Source organism: Schistocerca serialis, chromosome 7, assembly GCF_023864345.2.
Source record: "Schistocerca serialis cubense isolate TAMUIC-IGC-003099 chromosome 7, iqSchSeri2.2, whole genome shotgun sequence".
Lineage (NCBI taxonomy): Eukaryota > Metazoa > Arthropoda > Insecta > Orthoptera > Acrididae > Schistocerca > Schistocerca serialis.
This window is the reverse complement of record NC_064644.1, coordinates 266,259,513-266,287,494: the sequence shown is the minus strand read 5'-3', so window position 1 is coordinate 266,287,494 and position 27,982 is coordinate 266,259,513. Positions and strand designations below refer to the sequence as shown.

The 27,982-nt window shown below is 38.7% G+C and overlaps 1 protein-coding gene across 5 annotated transcripts in view; it reads right to left on the bottom strand.

The window, feature by feature from the left end:
* Positions 1 to 757: 757 nt before the first annotated feature.
* The window catches only part of LOC126412082 (calnexin), a 79,759-nt gene continuing 52,534 nt past the window's right edge, over positions 758 to 27,982 (bottom strand). For 4 of the 5 annotated variants that reach the window (XM_050081488.1, XM_050081484.1, XM_050081489.1 and 1 more), the window contains exons 9-11: positions 21,318 to 21,443; positions 6,305 to 6,598; positions 758 to 1,678 (exon numbers count right to left, since the gene is read on the bottom strand). In XM_050081488.1, coding sequence (XP_049937445.1) covers positions 1,574 to 1,678; positions 6,305 to 6,598; positions 21,318 to 21,443 — 525 coding nt within the window. In that variant the 3' untranslated portion in view covers positions 758 to 1,573. Of the gene's footprint in view, positions 1,679 to 6,304; positions 6,599 to 21,317; positions 21,444 to 21,900; positions 22,027 to 27,982 lie in introns of all 5 variants that reach the window. The other variant, XM_050081485.1, reaches the window with a different exon arrangement.

The window sequence follows — 27,982 nt, the reverse complement described above, 5'->3', positions numbered from 1 at the left end:
ACTGAGAATCTGAAAACAGCACAATACGAACTCAGTTTGCAATTTATTAGGAAAAGTGTGGAACATAAGCTTAGGATGAAAGTGAAGGAACTTGGAGCCCAATTCCAATCTTAAAATCAACCGAGAACAAAAACATCCACAACAAGGCAAGAGTATGTATGTAATTTTAAAGAAATTATATACTTGTAATGTAACAAATGCAGCCACTGACGTCAAATTTCCTGACACTTGACCACAAAAAATTGTATTAAAAATAACATGTTTTGGAGACATGTTTTCTTTGGTGCATCACTTAAAATTGCATATTTTCATAATAAACAGGTATAAATACGAAAACCGACAAATAAAGCAAGTTAGTTTTGCAAACACTTAAATCAACATGGGGGTTGTTCGATTTGCTTCGGTCAACCAATCCCAGCAAAGGCCATGTGACGAGATGAAACAACACCGTTGCATCATGCGAACTCCTAACTACCACTAATTGAAAATACATAAAAAACATTTATGATTCCAGGTTAAAATTGAAAACAGAGAAAACATTAAGCATATAACACCACGTTCAAACTCCTGCCATTGTAGCAGCAGTAATCAATTTAACAACTGCGCCAGACACTTGTCTTATGTAGATGTTGCTGACCACAGCGCCGTATTTTGCCTGTTTACGTGTATCTGTATTTGAATATGCATGCCTATACCAGTTTCTTTGGCGCTTCAGTGTTTATCACCTGTGAAATTTCATCTTAAATCAAACAAAAAATATTGTGTAACACTGTTTATTTCTAAGTACTTCACTTGTTCTTAAGTGAGAACATACAATAAAACAGATTATATTTCAATTTATTGTGAAAATGCATAAATATTCTAACAAGCTCACGTCCAATTATTCGTTATCTCCTTACAAAATGATTATTCTATATTAGAACCTCAAATTTCTACAATAAATACTTTTGAAATAATATACATGGAACATGGATAAAGTATAACATATTGGAAGAATGAGGTTACTAAATGACAATTTAATACTCTTCAGCATCTTCCAAACTAAAATATCTAACAGCTTTAAATTTCTTTACATATCATTATGTAGAAATAAATGGCATGGAATGAAATGAATGTTTATCCTGGCAATGATTTCCAGCATTATAAGGCATTGATAGCAAGATTATGCAAACACTACAAAAACTTTGGTACACACTTGTTACTTCAACCATATTCTCTGTGACACATCCATACTAAACTTTAAGAAAACAATAATAATTATATATAAATAAAAACCACAAATGAAACAGTTAAAATGACCAGAACTGAAGCAGTGTAACGAAAATATTTCAACTGCATTTTTTTTAAAAAATAACTGAGTTTGTTACCCATAGTTGATTCACACTGACAGTCATGAACACATACAGTAATACATAAAACTATAAACATCTGCACAATATTTTCAACAACGTAAAACAAACACAATCAAAATTAGCACTCTATGTTCAGAGTTTCTGTTTCAGTCACAAAGCACAGTAAACTGAAGCTGCACTTTGAGGTAATGCTAAGATCAGCTGCATTGTTTTAAGACAATTTATTCTTTCCGGGGGCGTCTTTTCTTTGGAGACCGAGGTGCATCTCCTGCAGCTGTTTCCCCATCAGCATCTTTATTTTCTTCTTCCTCTTCTTCAATTATTTCCTGATTGGGAAAGAATATTGTCAGTGTAACAATCAGCAACTTTATATTCAGTTTCAATGAAGTTTAATATATTAGGCTATGAATGATTTTAAAAGCTGTTATGTTTTTGTTTAGCCTTACAGAGGTTGGAGAGAAATATGGAAACCTCATAAGAAATGCATGCTTGAACATAAATGCAGATGGCCGCCGAGCCTGCCGGTTAGGCTGTTGTACTTGACAAAGAATGGCACCTGTGCAATGCCGTAACTCTGTTGCCAGTGTCAATCATGGTCAGAATAGTGCTCTGTGTAGCTGTGAGTACATTATGCCAGTTAATTGAATTTGAATGTAGGCAAACTGTGGTGCTTATGTTGTGGGTGCTTCCATAAACAAGATAGCCAAAGTGATGGGTGTTCCAATCTAATATTTATGCCGCATACAGGAAAAGCTGAAAAACATCATCCGCTAAGTCATAACATGGACGAGTGGCCATAGCAGATGGCCACTGAAGATGATTGCGACAAAAAGTAAAATGAAGACAGGTGCAAAAGTCACTGTAGAACTGAATGTCACACTCTCAAACTTTGTCTGCTCAGAAACAATGCAGAAGAAGCTGCATAAGTAGAAACTGCAGGGCAAGCTAAAATTCCAAAATTACTCAGCATTGATGTAATAACCCACAACAGGAAAACGTGGTGCCAAAGCCATAAAACAGGGACTAATGAGCAATGGAACAAAGTCATTTGGTTGGATGAGTCTTGTACTACACGGTTTCTAATTTCTGGGTAAATTTTATGTCCAAAGAGTGAAACACAGTGCAAGTTCAGTGATGACTTGGGCACCCATATCATGGTATTCCAAGGGCCCCATGGTTACTCTGCAAGGTCTCACTACTGCCAAGCACTGAGAGGCCATTTTAGCCAACCAGGCCAATTCAATTCACTGGTACAGTGTTTGTTCCCCTATGGTGATGCTGTGTTCTAACACAACAGAGCCCCTGTTCACATGGTTACCTTAGTCCAGAACTGGTTTTGAGAGCCCTGCCCTGACCATCACCAGATCTCAATATTAACGGGCGTGTGTGGTCTACTTTGGGGAGAAGGATGTGCGATCGCTATTCACCTGCACATTCTACATACATACTCAGCAAGCTACTGTACAGTGCATGACAGAGGTACCCTGTACCACAACTAGTCCTTTCTTTTCCCATTCCACTTGCAGGTAGAGCAAGAGAAGAAAGACCCCTCTGTACCAGCCCTAACTTCTCCTATCTTATCTTTGTGGTCTATACACGAAATGTATGTTGGCAGCAGTAAGATCATTCTGCAGTCAACTTCAAATGTCAGTTCTCTAAACTTTCTCAGTAATGATCTTTGAAATGTGTCTCTTCTTCCCTGCAGGGATTCCCAATTGAGCTCTCTAAGCATAGCAGTAACACTTGCATTCTGATCCAACCTACTGGTAACAAATATAGTGGCTTGTCTCTGAATTGCTTCAATGTCTTCTTTCAATCCAACCAGGTGCGGATCCCGAATGCTCTAGCAGTACTTAAGAACAGATCACACTAGCTTCCAATATGTGGTTTTCTCTACAGATGAGCCACAATTTCCCAAAATTCTCCCAATAAACCGAAGTCAACCATTCACCATCCATGTCACAACCCTAACACGCTCATTACATTTCATATTGCTTTGCAACATTACACTCAGATATTTAATGACATGACTGGGTCAAGCAGGACACTACTAATGCTGTACCCAAACATTACAGGTTTGTTTTTCCTACTCATCTGTATTAACTTGCATTTTTTCTAGCTGCCATTCATCACTAAACTAGAAATTTTGTCTAGGTCATCTTATATCAACGTAAGAGCCATTTATCTGTGACACCTTCCTGTACACCACAGCGTCGTCAGTGAACAACTGCAGACTGCTGCCCACCCTGCCTGCCAGATCATTTATGTATACGGAGAATAGCAACGCTCTTATCACACTTCCCTGGGGGACTCCTGATGTTACCCAATGAACACTTGCCGTCGAGGACAACATACTGGGTTCTATTATTTAAGAAGTCTTCAAGGCAGTCACATACCTGGGAGCCTATTCCATGTGCACATACCTTCATTAACAGTCTGCAGTGGAGTACCATGTCTAATACTTTTCAGAAATCTAGAAATATGGGATCAGCCGTAGTGACTCGAGAATTTTGGTGTAAATTCTAGAGACACTCGGCCTCCCACCGTCTCAAACATCCGATATTTTAAAAGTAAGTAAGAGAGACGAAATGTATCTACTGCAAAGCTGGTTTCTGTGCGCAGGTTGGAATTTTCTAATGAGAAGACAATCAGCGGGGCCGCCAAGTGTTTTCTGCAAGAGCAAACGCTATGTGAGAGGACACAGAGTAATTAAATGCTATTCTTTGCTGTGTTAAGAAAAATACACCTGAGCTGAAATGAAAGTATGAGAGCACAGAGTTATTTCAGGTGAGAGAGAGAGTAATTTTTTGGTTCCTAGAGGAACTCTCTCTCTCACTTGAAATAACTCTGTACTCTCATACTTTCAGTTCAGCTGAATCACATTTACTAACACAGCAAAGAATAGCATTTAATTACTCCGTGTCCTCTCACATAGCGTTTGCTCTTGCAGTAAACACTCAGCGGCATCATTCAACTGCCCCGCTTATCGTCTTTTCATTATTTCTTCGGTGAACAAGTTAGGGAGATTGACGCAGACGCATATCCAGAACAGGATCGGCCAAACGTTTCAAGTAAGTCAACTACAGTGAGAGAAGTGTGAAGTTCGCAATCCAGATTTTCATCACTTCTCTTGTTGCAGAAACCGTTAGACAGCCTGTTGCTCTTCATCCACAGCTTGCACCATATCATGTGAGAAAAGAGCATGCTAGGTTTCGCACGAGTGATGCTTTTTAAAGCCTTGCTAATTTGTGTACATGAACTTTTCGGTCTCTAGGAAATTTATTATATTCGAACTCTGAATACGCTCTAGAATTCTGCACCAAACCAATGTTAAGGATATTGATCTGTAATTCTGCGGGTGCATTCTTTTACCCCTCTTATATACAGGAGTCACCTCCCCTTTTTTCCAGTCACTTGGCATTTTGTGTTGGCCGAGAGATTCATGATAAATGCAAGCTAAGTAAGGGGCCTATGATGTAGAGTACACTCTGTAACTGAACAGTGATTCCATCCGGACCTGGTGACTTATTTGCTTTCAAGTCCTTCAGTTATTTCTTTGAGCCAGGGATGCTTATTATTGTGTTCGGCCTTCCTTTTGCTATCTTTTAGTGCCAAACCAGACTGGTCAACAAGTGACTGAATTGGAGCCTTAAACCTGCTTAGTGATTTTACATAGGACCAGATTGTCTTCAGGTTCTCCACCAGATCTTTAGTTAAGGTATGACGGTGATAGTAGTTGTAACCTTCATGCACAAAATTTTTCACAGACGTACAAATCTCCACTAATCTTTGCCTGTCGTAATTTTTGCATCCTCTTTTGAACTGAGAGTCCAACAGCCTCTGCTTCCTCAGCATTTTTACTAAACCATGGTGGGTCTTTTCTGTCTTTAATCCACTTACAAGGCACATTGTTTTCCACAGCACGATTTACAATCTGTTTACATTTTGCCCATAAGCCCTCTATGGCCATCATTTGGAAACTAAATGATTGCAGTTCATTGTCAATGTGAGATGCTACCAACTGTTTATCTGCTCTTTATAGGGGTTTATTTATTAATTCATTTCAGACCAATATTAGAGACTTATAACTGTGGTTGGTGTTTACTTATAATTGGTAACCCTCCTTGACATCTTGACTGATTTATTAAATTTCATAATTATGGTCCTATGACATAGAGTAGCATGGAGAGCTGCATCAAATCAGTCTCAGGACTGAAGACCACAACAACAACAACAACAACAACAACAGTCCGATGATGCCATCATGATCACTTATCCCTGTCTCTACACTGATACCATTGATAAGGTCCGGCCTGCTTGTAACTACAATGTCCAAGATACTTGCATTGCATGTTAGCTGCCAATCTAGCTGCTACAGACAGTTTTCAGAAAACTGTGATCAAAAGTACTTCACAAGACCTTCTGTCTGTACCCCCCCTGCAATGAATCCACACACATCCAGTCTATATTCTCAATCATCATTATCTGAACTTGCTACTATAATGCAGAAAGAATGGTGTACGATTCCCTTGAAAACCATGCAAAACCTGTATTTATCCATTCCTTCCAAGACAACTGGAAGTTGTTTTGAAAGCCCACAGTTTGCCTAAACACATCAGACATGGTAATGTGTCGTTTTAGGGGTTTCCACATTTTTCGTCCACCCCCCCCCCCTCCCCCCCCACCCCCCTCTGCTCCCCCATATGTGTTGGTGAGATAACAGTTAAAAACACTGCACCTAAGTTCCTAAACTTAATTTTATTTGGCTGGTGGCTAAGATTTCAATTTTCTGCAGTATGAAGTGTAGAATATAATAAAAGTAAAAAATCTTAACAGTTTTAGTGTTCAACATCGTAAATAAAAACAGGCACATCAAAGTTAAAAGTCTTAGTAATGGTGGCATGATGCACGAACATCTGGAATAGTTATAAGGAGCAACTATTAACACTTACCACTTCAGGTTCCGAAACTGGTGTATGCTCAGGTTTAGAGTCTTCGGATCCTTTAGTTTTCTCCCCTTCATCCTGAACTCCAGAAGTTGCCACTTCTGGTTCTGCTGCAGCATCTACTGCTGCTGCTGTTTTTTCTTCTTCTTCCTCCTCTTCCTCTTCTGGAACCTCCAGATCACTCTTCGAAGTTGGAACAGTGTTTCTTGGTTTCAGTTCCTGTATTTCTTCTATGTTATCATCAGGAGATATGGCATCTGTCTTCTTTGCTTCAGCAGTACGCCTATGTTCATCACGTTCCTGGAAGTTGCCATAGGAAGGCATAATTAAATAGCAAACAAGTGTTGCCAATATGCACACTGTAACAACTGGAAATGAAGCTTTCACAATGAAATCTGTAATGTGACTATAAATTTACTGGTCAGCCCAGAAGAGCATACATTAGTAGGGTGATTTAATCCACACATTTTATTGCTGAGCAAGAGCAGCACAGTAACAGTAAAACAAAATGGCAAATGACACTGTCTCAAAAATTAGAACTGGAACGCAGAAATAAATTGGAAACTGGAACTAATACCTCTTCCAGAGAGCTAAAAAGAGGAAGAAGAAAAATTAGGAAACATGGAAATCATTTGTGAGTCAGCTAATTCAGAAGTTCATTTTATACATGGGCACATGCCATTAATTTACAACATACAGCCCATATATGCATTTAATGCAGCAAATATAGTTTTTAAAAGAATAAAGATTACCTTCACCCCTACATGCCTACGTTGTTTGTGGGAACTGCACCAACACAAATGCAGAACAAAAATTATCAAAAACTTATGGGGCACACTAAGCATGATGTAACAAACAATTACAATCATAAACTTATATTGGTTTTTTGCTTCAGGAGCACCTGGTCTCCTGTTAGCTCTATAACCTCCATAACTGCTGAGAGGAGCTTTGAATTTTGTATACAATTCAAAGTGAGTAGACCAATTACAAATGGCAAGTATTTAATGTAAAGCAGTACATCAATAAGAATTACAGGGAATTTGTAAAAGGGTGTTTACAACTATCTATAGGACTCCTCCCGTTCACTTGGACAACATAAGCAAAAATCCATTTTATGTCATACATTATCAAGTATATGCAGTATCACTGACACGAGCTCATTAAAAATGTGCCTTTTTTTAGTTCTGGAATTATTTTTCATAAAAGAGGCACATGCACAATGTCTTTCACTTAATCTGACAAAAAAGAAATCAATGGTTGTCAGGTACGGAGATCTAGATAGCCAAGAGCAGAACACAGCATTGTCTTGTCGAGAAAGAATGATCTGTTCACCTCCTGTAAAATTTATATAATGTACTAAGCCCATGCCCACTACAGTAGTACAGCTTTATATGCCAACTAGCTTTGCAGAAATTGATGAAATGTATGAGGAGATAAAAGAAATTATTCAGGTAGTGAAGGGAGACGAAAATTTAGTAGTCATGGGTGACTGGAATTTGAGAGTAGGAAAAGGGAGAGAAGGAAACATAGTAGGTGAATATGGATTGGGGGTAAGAAATGAAAGAGGAAGCCATCTGGTGGAATTTTGTACAGAGCATATCTTAATCATAGCTAACACTTGGTTTAAGAATCATAAAAGAAGGTTGTATACATGGAAAAACCCTGGAGATACTAAAAGGTATCAGATAGATTATATAATGGTAAGACAGAGGTTTAGGAACCAGGTTTTAAATTGTAAGACATTTCCAGGGGCAGATGTGGACTGTGACCACAATCTGTAGATGAAAACTGAAGAAACTGCAAAAAGGTGGGAATTTAAGGAGATGGGACCTGGATAAACTGACTAAACCAGAGGTTGTACAGAGTTTCAGGGAGAGCATAAGGGAACAATAAATACAGTAGAAGAAGAATAGGTAGCTTTGAGGGATGAAGTAGTGAAGGCGGCAGAGGATCAAGTAGGTAAAAAGACGAGGGCTAGTAGAAATCCTTGGGTAACAGAAGAAATATTGAATTTAATTGATGAAAGGAGAAAACATAAAAATGCAGTAAATGAAGCAGGCAAAAAGGAATACAAACGTCTCAAAAATGAGATCGACAGGAAGTGCAAAATGGCTAAGCAGGGATGGCTAGAGAACAAATGTAAGGATGTAGAGGCTTATCTCACTAGGGGTAAGATAGATACTGCCTACAGGAAAATTGAAGAGACCTTTGGAGAGAAGAGAACCACTTGTATGAATATCAAGATCTCAGATGGAAACCAAGTTCTAAGCAAAGAAGGGAAAGCAGAAAGGTGGAAGGAGTATATAGAGGATCTATACAAGGGCGATGTACTTGAGGACAATATTATGGAAATGGAAGAGGATGTAGATGAAGATGAAATGGGAGATATGATACTGCGTGAAGAGTTTGACAGAGCACTGAAAGACCTGAGTCGAAACAAGGCCCCGGGAGTAGACAACGTTCCATTAGAACTACTGATAGCCTTGGGAGAGCCAGTCATGACAAAACTATACCATCTGATGAGCAAGATGCATGAGACAGGTATAATAATTCCAATCCCAAAGAAAGCAGGTGTTGACAGATGTGAAAATTACCGAACTATCAGTTTAATAAGTCACAGCTGCAAAATACTAATGCGAATTCTTTACAAACGAATGGAAAAACTGGTAGAAGCCGACCTAGGGGAAGATCAGTTTGGATTCCGTAGAAATGTTGGAACACGTGAGGCAATACTGACCTTACGACTTATCTTAGAAGAAAGATTAAGGAAAGGCAAACCTATATTTCTAGCATTTGTAGACTTAGAGAAAGCTTTTGACAATGTTGACTGGAATACTCTCTTTCAAATTCTGAAGGTGGCAGGCGTAAAATACAGGAAGCGAAAGGCTATTTACTATTTGTACAGAAACCAGATGGCAGTTATAAGAGTCGAGGGGCATGAAAGAGAAGCAGTGGTTGGGAAGGGAGTGAGACAGGGTTGTAGCCTATCCCCGGTGTTATTCACTCTGTATATTGAGCAAGCAGTAAAGGAAACAAAAGAAAAATTCGGAGTAGGTATTAAAATCCATGGAGAAGAAATAAAAACTTTGAGGTTCGCCAATGACATTGTAATACTGTCAGAGGCAGCAAAGGACCTGGAAGAGCAATTGACAGTGTCTTGAAAGGAGGATATTAGATGAACATCAACAAAAGCAAAACGAGTATAATGGAATGTAGTCTAATTATGTCGGGTGATGCTGAGGGAATTAGATTAGGAAATGAGACACTTAAAAGTAGTAAAGGAGTTTTGCTATTTGGGGAGCAAAGTAACGGATGATGGTCGAAGTAGAGAGGATATAAAAAGAAGACTGGCAATGGCAAGGAAAGCGTTTCTGAAGAAGAGAAATTTGTTAACATCGAGTACAGTTTTAAGTGTCATGAAGTCTTTTCTGAAAGTATTTGTATGGAGTGTAGCCATGTATGGAAGTGAAACATGGACGATAAATAGTTTGGGCAAGAAGAGAATAGAAGCTTTCGAAATGTGGTGCTACAGAAGAATGCTGAAGATTAGATGGGTAGATCACATAACTAATGAGGAGGTATTGAATAGAATTGGGGAGGAGTTTGTGGCACAACCTGACAAAAAGAAGGGACCGGTTGGTAGGACATGTTCTGAGGCATCAAGGGATCACAAATTTAGCATTGGAGGGCAGCGTGGAAGGTAAAAATCGTAGAGGTAGACCAAGAGATGAATACACTAAGCAGATTCAGAAGGATGTAGGTTGCAGTAATTACTGGGAGATGAAGAAGCTTGCACAGGATAGAGTAGCATGGAGAGCTGCATCAAACCAGTCTCAGGACTGAAGACCACAACAACAACAACAACAAGCTGACAATGCATTACTGTTGTGTGTCATGCATTGTTTGTCGTGATTCTGATAATGAGTGTTTACAACCTGTTGCCGCTCACAGCATGGCTCGCTTTTGTGGCGTGCTACTGCAGCTTTTTTAAAAAAGGGAGAGAAGGGGAGGGAGGGGGGGGAGGGGGGGAGAGGGAGAGGGAGGGGGGGGGGGGAGAGAGAGAGAGAGAGAGAGAGAGAGAGAGAGAGAGAGAGAGAGAGAGAGAGAGAGAGAGGAATTGTCTCGTAAGCGAAACAATGGCAAGAGACTGCTATTTGTTGTTACTTACACTGGTGCTTTCTTTGATAATGATCAACAAGAACCAAATAATAGACTGTGTATGATAGAAGATGTTCTGAACGAGAGATTAGTGAGAATTTTTCTCCGTTTGAAAATTTTTGCAGACGTCTCTTTAGTACATTACATTCTGCACAGAGAGTAGAGTCATCTTAGATTTAAAAACCTAGTCAGTTGCCATGCTTCATTTCTGACTGTATCACTATTCAGCATAAGAATAATACGAATATAAACATGTTATGTATATTCTTCCATGTTTACTTTGTCACACTCTACTTTCGTAGTTTATTAGGCAGACAGGATTTAAATGAGATAGCAGCAAATACGAAAGAATACACGGCATGTTTACATTCTTCTACCTTCTCTTTTAATTTATTTACTGACTCAGAGGTTTTGGCGTCAATATTTATCTTTGTGCCTGCAAAGCATGCCTGTGTAGTGCTACATATATTCGACGGCATTTTTTAGAACTTCCGCTTACTTTGCACTCAATTCTAAGCCGCGGGCAGTTTTTTGGATTACAAAAACCGGAAAAAAAGTGCGGCTTGGATTCGAGTAAATACGGTAGGTAGATCAGACATTTTGTGATACTTCAACTTCCACTTGAGAATAGTTATAATGCCAAAATCATTACTGTATGAAATAAATTACTAGTAATTTACAGTTTATGGTGGAAATTTGTTTCAAAACAGTTATGTATGTACTTTCAAAACAGTTATGTATGTATGTATGTATGTATGTATGTATGTATGTAGTACAAATGCCACGAATCTGATATTATACTTGTGAACTTTTGTACTTGCTCTCCTTTCTGAGCGAATCAAATCCAATTGTACCTGACAACAGACTCACTTGACATGTGAGCTGCAGCAGGGACAGACAAGTAGAGCCTACGGGCACATGGAGACAGTGTATATGAAGATGACCTCAGAGGAATTGCTAATGAGTTTAAAGCGAGTAAGTGCATGGAGCTCATTTGTGATCTCTAATAGGGATCTGAAAATTTAGCATCAATTTTTGGCGAAATTGGTATCTATTTTGGATGAAATTAACATGTTTTAAAAAATTATTAGACTTACAAATTTAAAAACTGTCATACTAATGCGCCTGAAGGCAAAAATGGCTGCAAAAACAGTGACCAGAGATTAAGTAATAAAAAAGAATGTATGATTTCTATGGAATATTAGCTTTTACAAAAACTTTAAACAGCTTTTTTAAAAACAGTTTTTGTTTTTCTTCTTCTTTTGAGTATATACAACCTTTCAACAATTAAATGTTTCTGTCGACAAGCTACATTTTTTCCTCGGCCTCACACTGACTGGTTTTGTTTTCTGAGAGTGTGGACAATATAATGTGGCACTCAGCCGCGTGAATACACAATCGAGAACTTTGACCGTCTGAGGGGAGAGAAGCGGTGTGGGAGAACAAACCTCACCCCTCTCTCGCTGGTCTACAACCATGTTCTATGTTTCTGACAGCAGAACAGACGCTCGGTCTTAGGGATCGCAGAAATGTAGTTGGTAACAGCTACTGTCAATTTATTGCCACAGTTTGCACATCATCAATGAAGTACTTCAGGCCCAATGTCCATCAGTACCTTTTGCAACCACAGTTCAAAACATTCTAGTCCAATCTAAAAACTGCTATGTTTTTACTCATACTAGCATATAAAAATATGCATTTCTTTGCTATAAAATGCTGTACCCAGATCAGAATAATAAAGTGACAGGCAGCTAGTTGTTTACAGGATTGCTACCATAGCAACATCAGGGTGTACACGTGGCCGAGGAAAAAAAAATTCCCGGATTTTTCTTGGTTAAAAGTACATTTCCTCCCGGGTGAGTATACTTTTCCTTGGAACTGTAAAACTTATCAGTCTTTTGAATGGTTATGGTTTTATACACGGGAGTAGAATTTCCCAGCACTTTAGAAAACGAAACTCAGGGAACCGAACACGTTTTGGGAAGATGACTGACGTGCAGCAACATGTACACTGCGTATTTTCATATTACGAAAGTATAAATTCGAATTCCACCAAACACCGCTTGTTACTTTCCAAAGCACTGAAATCGCGATTGCGATGCCCTTTTGTAAGCCACTCATAGCTCACATCACGTGATCTCGCCAGTCGATGACAGTGGATATTCAGAACATAGAACACGTGATGTAGTCGGCCAAATGCAACATCACTTTTAGGTAACACGAACACACATATAGGGAAAGTTAATGGTTTAAATTAATATACGTAGTGCTGCTACAAGAAAAGAAAAGTTTTCACATATAATGTTGCCCCTTTTTGCACATGTTACACTTTAAGATACATGACACAAATGTGCCAGTAAAATGTTTAAGAACTACATAATTGCTAGATCTTTTGGGCTCGAAATTATTCTGAATCATCGTACTCAAAGAGTTGATTTTTGAATTAAGAGTCAAAAGCTCTGGGATTTATGAAATTCATCTTACATTCTCACACACAGTTCATCTTGCGTAAAAGGAAATTTACTTTGCAAGTAACGCTTACCAAACCACCATTCGCAATATTTTCCAGCAACTGTTGGAAATAGGTTTGTTTCAGCAATGGCCAGAAGGCGCCTGATAACAAGCGTCTTACATAATGTCATAAAAGAAACAAGAGATTAGAGGATACTCTAAGAGCACGGGTATTTCATGAACCATACCAAAATGCATAATTCGCCTTAAAGTGCACATTCGTATGTCCAGATTCTTGGAGTACCAGTACTGTATTATCTCATGTTTGGTTCTTTATTATGGCATAATGCCATACGTTCTAGAAGATGAAAACATGCACCTGAAATGCAGCGAACAGTTGAAACTAGCCAATAGTATGGAATTAAACACTCCGTTTCAAATAAATTGGCTGGTTCAGTGGAAAAGATTAATAAAAACCAAATTTCTTTAGTAAATCGACAGAAATAACTTCATTGTTCTGCATTGTGATTAATGCTTGACTGTCAGAAAGGGGAAATAAAATAAAATATGAAACTAATAACATATTTTAGCCTTCCGTAATTATGTAATTCACTTGATGGCTTCCTGTCACAAAAATCAGTTTTGTTTTCATTTGACTTAAGAGCAATAAACGAAAAGGAACAGCAAAATCACCAAACGTAAACATAGGTCACGTGAGACTACCCGCTTCCCCATTACAACTTAAGACTGCATCTACGATATTTCCGATCCGGGGCAATGCTAGATACAGCCCCCCCTCCACCCCATCGAGCATTTGAGAGGTAGGACACCAAAAATTTTAAAAATCGACTTTTCAAAAAAGTCCATTTTGTAGCGCACATCTTTCTGAAGAGTCTGATACATAAAATGTGTGTTTGAGGAAATGTAAGACATATTGTTTGGTCTTAAATGTGCCAAAGTGCAGTCCCACGCCTCTTCACACAGCATTCTATCGTACGTCAATGTATTTCGTTCTGTGGAACTCAAACATGTAACATTTTGTAATGGGTGGCATCGAACTATATTCAGGACAGTGGAAATTAAAATTTCCTGTGGTGCCTCTCCTGCTCCTAATCGGCCGGTTTGACAAACTGCCTCTGTTTTTAAAAAAACTCACAATAATTACTGGATGGGATTATTTGTAACTGGGAGAACAGTAACTCTTCAGAAAATTTGCACTCTTTATTAACTGTTAGCTAATAACTTTATATTTTGTGTGACATAAAATTAAATATAGGATACATAAAACCAGTAAAGACAATAGACAAACAAGACAGTACACATTTCTTCAATTCTTAAGTCCTTACATTGTTTTTCTCACTAACCTTAGTACAGCTTTACATGGCGTGCTTTCCTTTTGGGTAAGAATCTATTAACTCATCAAAGATCGTCAAACGTCTTGCTACATGAAAAAACCAAATGTTGTCTAATACTGAAAATGATACTAATATGAATAGACTGGTGTGGTTTCTCAATCTGATTATGTGTATTTTGTCACGAAATAGGTCTGCCTAATATTGCAGCAATTGTAACACACACCGAATAAACGACACTGTTTAGGCACAAAGGGTCATTTTTATAACACGACAGAATATAATCACGAAGTACCATGGAATAGTTTCGCATTTCATTCATACACTCTAGCTTTTGAAGCAGTCGTACGAAATTTTCATATAAATTTGGAGTCGTCATATTCTTCCATAATTTGTGTGATGTCCCAGTTTCTTCTCCTTCCTCATTCTAACAATCTTGTCATCACTAATTCTGTGACTATTCCTGCCAGGGTTACAACTTATTCTCCAGTTAACTTGACTAAACCTGCCACATTTACCGTTTTAGTTATCCCGTATTTTTTCTCCGGTTAGGCGTTATTACGTGTTCGTACAACGCGTTTTCCGCACTGCTCCCACAACAGAAATCTAGCAGCTGCTAGCTGCGGACTGTACAACTGACCCTTACCACTGTAGCATTCTGGCAAAAAAGAGGGAGAAGGTACTACTCATACGCGACTCAACTGCGCATGTGCGTGAGCTCGCTCGCAACTGCTGAAATGAATCTACTCTAAGCACTTGTGACGTCATGCTCATCGGAGGCAATTTGCTGTTATGAAGCATTGCATAGTCTTCCTAAAGCCATTGACAAATTTTGCTGTTGGCAGATGCTTGTGTGAGCACTGTGTTTCGTTGCTGTATATGGCGCATATCCTTGGCAACTTTGTTTTATTTTCATTTTTTCCTCTCTTTCAAGTTTTATTGCTGCAGTATGATTCTGCAGTAGCGAAATACAGTAATATCCTTTGTTAGAGTATTGGTTCTTACCAGTCAATGTTACAAAAATCTAACTGAAAACTAAAACAATGGAAAATTCCCGGAATTCTAAAAAAATCCCAAGTTTTTCCAGTTTTCGTCACAGATGAAAAAATTCTTGGATATCCCGGCTGTCCCAGGTCGTATACACCCTGAACATCCAACCAGAGAACACGCTTGATCGCATTGCCTGTTTGTTCACCATTGTCTTGTCACTGTATGGACGACAATTACGGACACTTATATAACTGTAGTTATTTGTTTTCATCACCAGCTTTGTTTCTTTTTGCTAATTCTGTTTACAATACACAAATGAATTTATGCAGCTATGTTGAAAGTGAGCAGCAAAGTGATAAGAGTATTAAGAACCTGCAAGGTGATCTCATTACTGCAGATCAACAGGAAACGTTGGATGGACTACAGAACTGAAATGCACAGCTGCTGCTGTTGCGGCTATTTTGGCGAACGGGTAATGGCGAACCGTGAACATTGCCCTTTTCCATGTCTAGTTGTCAGTCACTTTATTGTCATGATCAAGGTATAGGTCCCACAGCCGAGTCCTACGTAGTTATACGTAGCATGTATCTTAATATAGACCATTCAATGGATGCAGCTAACATGGCACCAGAGCACAAATTATGACCACACTGATATGTCGTTGCATTCATGCATTGGTGCACTCTGTATTTTGCAATTATTTTTGATGCAACAGTTCGTTTGGAAACACACTGCTATGAAGCACCAGTTATTAGGTAAATTCTCATTTTTGCATTTTGAGATATCATTCGCATCTATCGCAAATGTGAATTTTTTAGTTCCCTATCGACCAGTCGTAAACACTGTGAGACAACGCTGTGCTTCACAGTGTAAAAGGGTATCACTTTAGCAAAGTAAAGCTGTTATCAATCAGAAGATAGGTTTCAACACCACAGTGCTTTACTAGGCATAGTCCTTGTTGTGGTTTGCTGTTGCCTTCCAGCGACCTTCAAACTCACTAGTCCACTCTTTTATCAAGGGACATACAGTTTTATGTGGACCTGATCCACAGTACAACTTCGGATTTTGCACATTAATAAACACTGCCTGATGTGAACGAAGTGATAAATGACAGATTAAAAATCCTACAACTGACCAGGGATCTAACACTAAAGCCTAGTTTACATAACGACATTAGATTGCAGGCAACTGCGCTACCAGCCACTGCGCATGCACGCTGCATGTCTGCGCAACTCATTGGTGAAACTGAACAGTTTCGGTGTGTTCCAACATTGGCAACACTAGTTGCATGAGTTTTGATGTTATGTGTGTGTGTGTACAGTGTAGACAAACTGAAATATGAAGTGGGGAATGGAGAATAATGTTTGCTTTTTGGATATCTATGCTTTTCATAGGTGTGTGTGAGATTTCAGTGATGCTGATTACAAAAATAACAAACATATTGCTGCTCCAGAGACCTCCACATGCGATCAGAACATAGATAGTTTGACAATATCTGAGCTGCAGGGCAAAATTTATTGAATTAGAAGCACATATACAAGAATATTGTTGAAAGGAAGGAAGGCTACTCAAATCAAGAAGCTACATTCTTTATTCAATATTCATCTATTTAAAATGTCGCACAGTGCTCCCCATTCACATACGTTCGAATTTTGAAATATTGCCTCTGTACAGATCTGTCAAGAGAGTAGTTTGCAAACCATTCTCTTCTTAATGCGGCCTGCTGCAAATAATTACTGCTGTTAATAATTACTGGTGTTAATGAAAAAGTGTCATCACCAACTAAAACCGCATCTTTTAGTATGCCAAGTGTCCTCAATTGTAATACATGCAATGTGACACATAATTTCAGTTCTGGCAACAGTGCTTCATGCATTACAATATCTTTATTCCTTATCGCATAAATAACTATTTACAGGAAATGCAGTTCTGGTGACATTCAAAGATAATTAAATGAGCTTCTTGGGTCTTCCATTACAAATTATTTCAGCAAGGATGCTGAGCAACCGAGCTGGCATCTTTTCTTCATCCAGTCATGAATCGAAACACGTTTCTTATTTTTTTCTTATGTAGCGATTCCATGCAACAGGCTTTAACTCCATCACAACTTGTGCGACATGCAGCTGCCAAAACTTTCATTTCAGACACGACTCAGGAACCCACAAAACAACGAAACTGAAGTATATACTGGTTTCGCCGTGTCTACAGTCAAATATGAAACCATTTGCATGCTACTCATTCCACGCAACGAGTGGCGCAACCCAATGTCGTCGTGTAAACTAGGGTAGCGCACTTTTCCTTCACCTGGATCTCCTGGATGGCCCGCTCATCAAGATACATGGGTCACTCACAGGATGAGGCTGCATGATCACCATTACAATTTATACAAGTGGGGAGGAGGAGGCGGGCAATCACCCCTCATGAACATCTCTACCACATGTATCACATTTGGCCATGTTCTGACAGGACACATGAGTGTGATTATAACATCGACACTGGTAGTAATGCATCCAGTTTGGAACGTGCAGTTTAATCATGATGACTTCATAGCCTGCCTTAGTCTTCAATGAAGGCACTACTCGATCAAATGTGATAAAAAGAGTGCGTGTAGGTACTAAGCTTGCAATAACCTTTTTCATTACCCAACAGACCACAGTGACACCATGATCATATGACATAATTTTGGATTGCTCCCTCAGACTATCAAGGAGCCAAGTATAAATAACACCACACAAAGAGTTCAGCATATGATGGGCTTTGACATGAACAGGACACCCACAGAGGAACGAAGCTGTAAGTAGTTGTTGGGCTTGAAAAATCGCAATTTAGTCTCCAGAAGCGAAGTCCCATCATGTAAGCGAGGGCAGGATTTCACAGGATTGCAATCACATTGACATCTTTCTGAATAATAAACGGATTAAGTGTAGCAAAGGACTGACTCCTTTAGTATGTCTTTCGTTTCTTTATGTACAGAAGAACAGTTGCTGCTCTCCAGCAACTCTACTTCATACAAAAGTACCACAGGTTGTACAAATACTTGACTGGGGCTGCAGTTTGATGACCACTGGATTAGATTATCTGCTTTGAAGCAGTGACATTTTCATAACAAGTATTACTACGATGTCTGGACAAATATAGTTTTGGCAGCACTTTCGCTTTCTGCCATGCAATAAAAATACAAGGGGATACTTATGTAAAAATTGCATGTTAACTGACCTATGGAACTTTACACTGAGCTAAATGTACAAATTATGTAAAAATTATTCTATCAATATCTCATTGTTTTTGAAGAAAATATCAGATTAAGTGACTCATCATGCATAAATGACAGGAAAATTTGGTTAAGTGCATTGGAACACAAGATTTTATCTTATAAAGAAATAAAAATTTGAAGCACTTGTGTTCCAAACACTCAATAGTTTACTTCCACATGCTGCTGCTGCTGTTATTGTCATCTGAAGACTAGTTAGGTGTGCGGTTCCAGACAGCCTATCCTGCCTCTACAACTACTGCAACCTAAATCTACCTGTATAGTGAAACATCCTGTTCCTTGAATGAGAGGCATCACTTCCTTAAAAGCATATGTCAGAGGAAAGATGTTCATGACAATAGTTGATAAGTGGTAAGCACCCCACAGCTGGGAGGTGTTTTAAATCATATGTGCTGATACCAGAGCTAACAACCCTGTGGCTGTAAGTGGATAGCAGTCAGATGACCCTACCTGCTGAGGTGGAGATGGGAGTTCCATGGAGCAGGTGATGCAGATGAAAGAGCTCCATGAAATCAAAGAATGTTAAATGTCAAAGATAATAAATGTATTGTAATTGTTAAGTATCATGTTGACTCGGATATGTTATGTATGTAGTACAGAGGCAGTATATGATTTGGTAGCTGCCCTTGTTTATCATGCTTTGAGTTGTGACTTTTGTGATAACAGAAGACAAAGAATTGAACCTCACTTCTTATTTACATGGTGGAGTGAATGAAAACGAGAAGTTAATTTTCGGCAGCTTTGTCCACAGCCTGTAAGGAGGCAAAATCTGCGCCAAGTTGGAGGAAGAAGGCAAACAGATTCAAAACACAGAGTATCTGGAATCCAAATACTTGACAGTGACCGAATATTCAGTAAGCAACATTCATTTATATAAAAGGAGTGTTCAGGTGGCAACTTATTTAAGTGTATGGTGCATGAGGAAGTATAACAAACCACCACGCAGCCCAAGTCAAACTGAAACACTTCACCTGAAAGTGTTGAGACTATAGTCTAGCCCAAACCTTTCTCTACAATTTTTACTCCAATACTTTCCTCCACTGATAAATTCACTATTCTCTGATGCCTCAATGTGAATCATTTCAACTGATCCCTTATTTTAGTCAAGCTGTACCACAATTTTTTCCCCCACTTTGATTCAGTACTACGTCATTAGTTATCTGAGCTTCTGTTCTCTTCTTGTCTGTACTATTCACTGTTATGCTTTCATGACATGTTACAAGGTAGGCACATCACAGTTTGAGCTTGGGCTGCAATAGGGAACAAAATTATTTTATATCAATTTACTTATGTGAACAGTCGGCTTTTGCTAATTCGAACCTACACAAATTCAACTAGCTGTCGAGTCGACAAATCTACAAAATTGTGTGGTCTGGTAAATTTGATAAATTGAAGTGGTTATCATGATGGACAGAAGTCATAAAACTATTTCCTCAGTCAACTGTTCGTGACACTCCTTTGTTAACTCACCAATACATAATATGGTGTATAAACACTTTTTACGACTTCAAAGACGTACACTTGTTTCTCTCTCACTGAAGAAAAGAAGGGTGCAAAAAATAAATAAATAAATAAATAAATAAAAAATAATTGAAATCCAAAAATGTACCATATGGTAGATGAAGATGACCAAATGTGGCTGTTTCAGAAACTAATCTCTCTTTTGATAGTGAAAGATGCTAACCCCAGATATTTCAAAAGAATCAGTTCCTTGTGTATATTTTATTACTCCAAGAAAAGGGGTGGATGTCAACAGAGTTGTTCAATGGGGTGACTACTGATCTTAAGACAGACACATGAAAATATAGACGGAAAAATTCTGTTGTCACTTGGCAATTGCACAGTTCATTTATATGAAACTTCATTTTTTTCTTTTACACGCCATTTTGAACTGGTTGACCAGAATTTTAAAACTTTGTACTGGAAAAAAGTTGTGATAATAGTGTTGGGTAAAATTAAAGATGGTCACAGAGGTTTGCCATAACAATTTTTGCAGTGATGACCATTGGCTGATAAAGCATGGGATAATGTTACTACGACTAACTATTTTCAAAACGTGGATTCAAGGAGCCACAGAATTAACAACAGGAGAGCAGAGATATCAAAATGAATTTTCACACTACCTGGTATCTCATTTTGACAATCTTGATGAAGTATGAGGAGCACTGATTGATTTTTAAATTTTGCAGTTTGATGGTTCAAGAACATTTGCATACTCACTCATACATTCACACATATATACACACACACACACACACCCTTGAGTGTTGCCTGTGCTCATCTCTGTGGAAAATACTTGTTACCATTGCACACACTGACGCGTACATTGTTATAATGTACAGTATGCCTGTCAGCTTTCTCCTTTTTACTCTTTACTTATAAACACACAAAGAGCTATCAAAATTTTAAGCTTAAAGAAACATATGAAAATTTAAATGCAGGATGCAGAAACAATATTTGATGTACAAAGTCCTTTTATAATTGAAAACAGAAATAGGCCTATATAAATTTCAATTATGATAGATGAAATATAAGACATACATTCATTCTACTACACCAATATTATTACGATTGCTTGAATACTACAAATTCTGGAAATACACAATACATATGATTTCCTTAGATCATAATCAGAATTAGTAAAAACTAAATGATAATTATACTTGCCATTTATAGCTCATTACATATGCAGATAAAATGCTAGTAATCACTTCAATAAAAACTAAGACACATAGTTATTAGTTATCTGCTGCAAAATCTACAAACCTACGACTCAGCAAGAAAATATGATACCAACCTTGCTTGAGGAGCCGCAACAAAACACAATCACCAGAACTATGGGAAGTCCAATCACTACTACATACACAGCCCATAGCCATGGCTGTTCATTGGTGTATTTCACTAGGCGCATGAAGAGTGATTCCTGTGGGCAAATCAGGAGTAACTACAGGATGTCTAGCACTACAAAGCACGCTGCATAATCACAACAGCAGCAGTTTTACAATTAAAGACCAATGCAGGAGGTTATCCAAGTGTAACAACTTTACAAAAATGCCACAGATGCATATTTACTACATATTAATGCTACTGCACTTTGCATTTATAAAATTAAGCCATAAGGCCAATAAAAATTCAACAGTCTCCTATTCTAGCACAATGCATCCACTAATAATTACATGTAGTACAGTATGTGCGTGCCTATAAATGATTTTACTTCTTTAGTAATAGAAATTAAAGGTGGGTACTTCTTGTGTTTTTAAGTGATACTGCTTCGACTGTTTCACACTCGCCTACAAAGAAGTAGCCCTACACTATGCTGTATCTGTTTCTACAATACAGTATGGAAGAGACCTGTTCCAAACCCAGTGATCTTGTATTACCTCTGAAACACGTCTGCAGAGGTACCACACATATATTGTAATAGGTACAATGCAATAAAGAAAGTAGAGTGCCCACCAACCAGGCTTGTAGTTCATTGCACGCATTGCAGATTCCCACAAAGTTTCCTGTTCAATACAAAGAGAGGGCAGAGATGTCTTTATTTATTCAGTGAGCACATTAGTCACTGCAAATTTCAACAGCTAAAAGTAATACCTAAAATGTCACCATAGGATGCACAATCCATATTCTGTAAAAATTGCAAATGATTACTACATGTAATATGTGAAATTTCAAATTTGGACTGACATCTTGTCAACTGAAAATTTCTCAATAATTTCATAGAACTACTTTTCAACCAATATGAATTACCATATCACTATAACAGCATTTGATTGTGTATGTAATCTTACAAGAAACACTGTATGCTGTTTTGATGGCATGTTATGGATTCCTAGCAGAGTTGACAGTTCCATTTTACACACAGTACTTCAACAACTGATCAATCTGTCTTCTTTGAGTGCCTCCGAGCTGTGGTCTCGTGTGTATTCGCTACTTGGAGTGGTAGAGCCAGACTGAATTACTGTTGGTATTATGCCTCTGTTTAAAGCATTTCTACCCTAGCATCCCACTATGTTCTTTGTCACTCATTTGTTTCGCACTGTTGGATGAAATATGTACCTCCTGTGTTCTTCAGCTTTGACAGATAAGATGCCAAATGAGGGTTTAATAAACTGAATGCCTGATCCTACACATTGCTAAACTGAAACCTCCACTGCTCTGTAAACATTATTTCAGCTGATCCCTAATTTTGTTTTTCAGAAACTGTGTGCCTACACCATGAGACTGGTCTTTTATGTCATTTTGTGAGGTTACTCCGAGAAGAAGGGATTTGCTTGTCTGTTTGAGACTTGTGTATAACTGATCTTCCTTGCACCTCTCCTGCACTGTTCTGTCTGAAATTTCTTGCATCTTCCTTCAACTTTTCTGTTCTGACTCACAAATGACATGACATGATATGATTGGCATAAAATGATGCATATACCATGTTTTCAGCAGAGTAGATAGCCTTTATGATTACTTCTTGGCGGGAGTGAAATACAGGGTGTCCAGCCAAGGAGTGTCTGATTTCAAAATTAAATATCTCAAAAACTAAGATTGATACACGAGTGCAACAAACAGTATGTTTATTGTGAAAGCTGTAAGAATTTTATACAGAAATTACACAGTAATTTTGAAATAGTTCAAGAAGCTGCAAACAGATGATGGTATAATCAGAATATGTAATGCTTATACATAGTGTACCTCAGAGCAATCAGTTCCACTGCTGAAACGTGAAAGAAGGTTAGGGCACTGAAGGAAGAGGTTGAAATAATGTATTCCACCGAACAATGTGTTTTTCTGGTACTGGCACACCACAGGTGATAGCATGGACCTACTGTAACAGGGCACACTTTTTAAACACCATATAATGTTCCTTAAGGACCCGATTTGCATGCTCTTCACCAAATTCCAAGAAACAGGCAGCCTGGCTATGATCTAGTGGGGAATGTTAGCCCAGCCAAACCGCAGTTACTCATGAAAATATCGCCACTGTTTCTGAAATTATTCAACAAAATCTAACGAAATCTCTATGAAGAATTCCAGCAGAGACTGGTTTGAAGCATTCTGGCATGTAGAAAATATTGAGAAAGAGCCTACACAGTTTCCATTCAAAAGCCTGTATATAAGATGTACCACAGAGAGCAGACTTTAAGCACACTTCCATCTGAGTGGAGTCTTGAGTAAACAAAATTGGTGTGGTGATTTTGGGGTTTCTAAAATCACCATTTGTGTGACACAAAACCACTATATTCTCCCAAAGTTACTGGTTGGGCTGCAGTATGCAACAGAGGCATTATTGGCCCTTTTTCCATGCCAGAAATAATCACAATCACTAGTGTACATTACATTGCAATCTTGGAACAATTTGCTGCCCAACATCATCCAAGCACCTAGCGGTTCATTCATGCATGTGCCAAAACACATCGCACTGAACAAGTGTTTCGCTTTCTTGATAAACACTTCGGGAATAGTGTTTCTGCATTGGATTATGGCAAATTTGCTGGCACAAGAATGGATTGGCCAGCATATTCATCTGATCTGATGCCTTGTGCTACTTTTTGTGGAGAACACTGAAAAACAATGTCTACCAGAACCATTCCAGCACAGTGGATGAGCTTGAATCGGTAACTGTGTGGCCTCTGAATCCATTTCCATTGACACACTAAAGGACATAATGACAAATTTCATTGTTCCTTTGCCTCACCCCCAACTGCAAGTGGTGAACATTTAGAAACACTGCTTGCAGAGGACGATTTTAACTATGCATGCTGATATTTTCCGAGCTACATAGCTTGCAAAGCGTCCGTTAGTAGATTTTGAACTATTCTGAAACCCAATTTTTAGTTTTCCCAATAAACATACCTTCTTTTATACTCTACTATCGATCTTAGTTTTCAATATATTTAAGTTTGAAATCAGAGACTTACTTCATTGGACACCATGTCCACAGAATGCTGTTTTCCTGTAGAATTTACCATTTTTCCCCAGATGTGGCATTCAGTAGGCTGATGGGTTATCCTCAGTTTTTTTTTCAGTCTTTTTTCCAATCCCTTCTGCAAGGCATTTATGATTTTGTACTTCAATTAAGATAACTCTGTGACTGAAGTTTTAGAGAGTCCAGTCACAGGGGCCAGCTGCTAGCCAATCACAGTTCTTTCTCGAGAGCTATATTCTCTTGATGTGTTGCCTGTTTTGTAGGTACCTACAGACTGCTGTGAAGTGTGGTTGGCTCCACTCCAACAACACTATCCAATGTCACTGTAATCTGTCAATCACTATGTTATGTTATTCAAGTTACGGCCACAATGCTTGCTCAATTTGTTGATATGGGTACACTTTCCGAGAAATTTCGCTGTTCTTAGATGAGACACACTTTGCCTACCTGACCGTAAGTTCTAGGAATTATACAATTTCTTTGTAACAGATGATGATGCCTTGAGGTGTAGACATACAGACTTGTGTGTGTAGGTTTTCTACAGATGTTGTAGCCAATACATCAGTCGGCTTTTACCTCAACTAAACCCGAGGGAAGGTAGTTGGGCCTCCGTTTTATGGTCCATCATAAATTTTACATCGGGATGGATAGAGTTAAGTTGTTTAAAGAAACTGTCTACTTTTACCACTTTGTGTAAGCAGGTCACAAATTGCCATTTACACACAGCCTTTGCCTCAAAATACTCCATGAATAGGTTTGCCACAACAGGTTGAGGCACATTCCCTATTATCATCCCAATGATTTATAAAACAGGAAATTGCCAACTGTAAAAGTGTGTCTGTGAAATAAAAAACAAACAATAATGAAACTTCTATTAATTGATAGACCTAATTTTAAAAAATCTCAACAAATATATCCTGGAGACATGATTAACTGTGTGTGCATAGAAAATCAATAGAGTGTGAACACTTCTCCACATCCATTGCAAATGTGACTCATTATTTTGCCAGCTGTTAAATGTATTAATATTATTAACTTCTGATTATAAAAAGCGTCTTTATGGAGTTGACATAAAAGTTTCCTGAGTATGTTACTGCACCATAATGTAAAGAGGTATACTGGAGAAACTAGTGTTTTGACAATGGTTACAATGGCTCCTCCTGAGTCTACTGGTGTGTTTTAGCTGTGCAGTGTCATTTATATTTTATCATTACTGCTCACTGAATATGAAATTGCACCACAATTTTAAAAGATTGTTATAATTGGTATTTTAATGTGGACGGAGTGGGAACTTTATTGTAATAGGTTACTATAGTGGAGGGAGTGGGGATCTGCTGTTAACTACTGGTTCTTGCATTGTGTGTCATAATTGGTGGTCATTGGCAAATGAGGTGTGCGCTTATGTTTTCTTCCTGCTGGACACAGGCCATGCAGCAACAGGTAACTCAACAAGAGCAATCGGGTCTCGTGTTATTGATACAGCCTATTAACTCTGAGGGCTGGCAGCCAGGGTGGGGTCACCCCGAGCCCATCCCCTCTTTTTGTGATGTTGGTTGCTTTAGATTTTAGTGGCTTCTCTGATCTTGTGTTTTAGTAAATCTGGCTGCTTGGCAAGTACACAGGTAATTTTTTCTCCTTGTTACAGTCTTGCTGGTGTTTGGCCACTCCAAATTTGCTGTGTTGCCCTAGAGAAATGTAGTGTGAATACATTTTATAACAAAAATTTCTGATGACCTGAAGATGGCAGCACAGTCTGCTGAACATGAATGTTTGTAAATAAGGAAATATTTATGTGATTACGGCTTTAGAAAGCTTTTACCAAGTAAAACAGATTGCTCCTACTTATTTAGCAGCATGAGAAAATTCAATCAGTATTCAATAACAGGTCGCAAAACGGCCCTATATGCAGTCTCCTTTACAGATGATCAACACTTTCCTAAAATTCTCCCAATAAACCGAAGTCTACCACTAACCTTCCCTACTACAACCCTCACATGTTCATTCATGCTCATTCCATCCCATTTTACTTTGCAGCGTTATGGCCAGATATTTAGTTAATGTGGCTATGAGAAGCCACCCACTACTACTTCTGTATTTGAATATCATAGGTTTGTTTTTCCTACTCGTCTAGATTAACTTACATTTAGAGCTAGAAATTTTTTCTAAGTCACATTGTGTGCCTCTACAGTTACTCAATGATGACACCTTCTCGTACACCACAACATCATCATCAGACAGACACATACTGCTGCTTACCTTGTCCGCCAGTTCATTTATGTATTTAGAAAATAGCAACGGTCCTATCACATTGCCCTGGGGCACTCTCGATGGTACCCTCGTCTCTGACGAACACATGCTGTCGAGGACATGTTGGGTTCTGTTGCATAGTACTTCATTGCTGGAATTTCAGAGCGAAGTGTCCTTCGCGACTTTAATAGTGGACACATCTAATTCATTTCACTGATGAACTGCAATAGTGGCACTATCAGTTCTTTTATCTTCCTTGGTTTGAAACTATTCAGTGGCTGTTGGTACTGTCCAAAGCATCAATACGTGATTATCAACAATGTAAGAAGAGAGATTGCTACTTACCATAAGGAAGACAAGTCAAGTTGCAGACAGGCACGATTAAGTGACACCGAAATATAGCTTTTAGCTACAGACTTCACCAGTAAATTGGTGATTGTTAATACACTGTTGACACAACCTCCCTATACACCATCCCTGATGCCCATGGTCTAACCACTATTGAACACCGTCTTTCCCAATGTCCTTCAGACTCCAAACCCACCACGTGATAACTCTTACATATTACTAATTTTATCCTAACCCACACCTACTTCTCATGTGAAGGGAAGGTATATAAACAAATCTGTGGCACAGCCATGGGCACACGCATGGCATCCTCCTATGTCAACCTTTTTATGGGCCATATAGAAGAGACCTTCCTAGCCTCCCAAAGCACCAAACCCCTCGTCTAGTTCAGTTTCATTTATGATATCTTAATGATCTGGACCCAGGGCCAAGACACCCTATCACCATTCCTCAACATCTTCACCCCTTCTCTCCCATCTGCTTCACATAGTCCTCAACCCAGCATGCCATCTTCGTAGATATTGACCTCCTCTTCTCTGATGGTTCCACCCACACCTCTGACCACATTAAACCCACTACCCACCAACAATACCTGCATTTTGACAGCTGTCATCCCTTTCACACCAAAAAATCCCTCTCACATAGTATAACAGGGACAGTGTACCTGCAGTGACAGAAACTCCCTTGCCCACTATGCTGAGGGTCTCACCAAGGCCTTCACAGACAGGCACTATCCCTTGGACCTAATCCCCAAACAGATCTCCCGTACCATTTCCCTCCCACCATCCCCAGAAATCAGACACAAAGAGGAGTGTTCCCTTGGTCACCTAGTGGCACCCCTGAACTGGAACAACTAAACCACATCCTTTGCCAGAACTTTGTTTATCTATAATCATGCCCTTTGCCAGGGCTTTGATTACCTATAATCTCGACCTTTGCCAGGGCTTTGA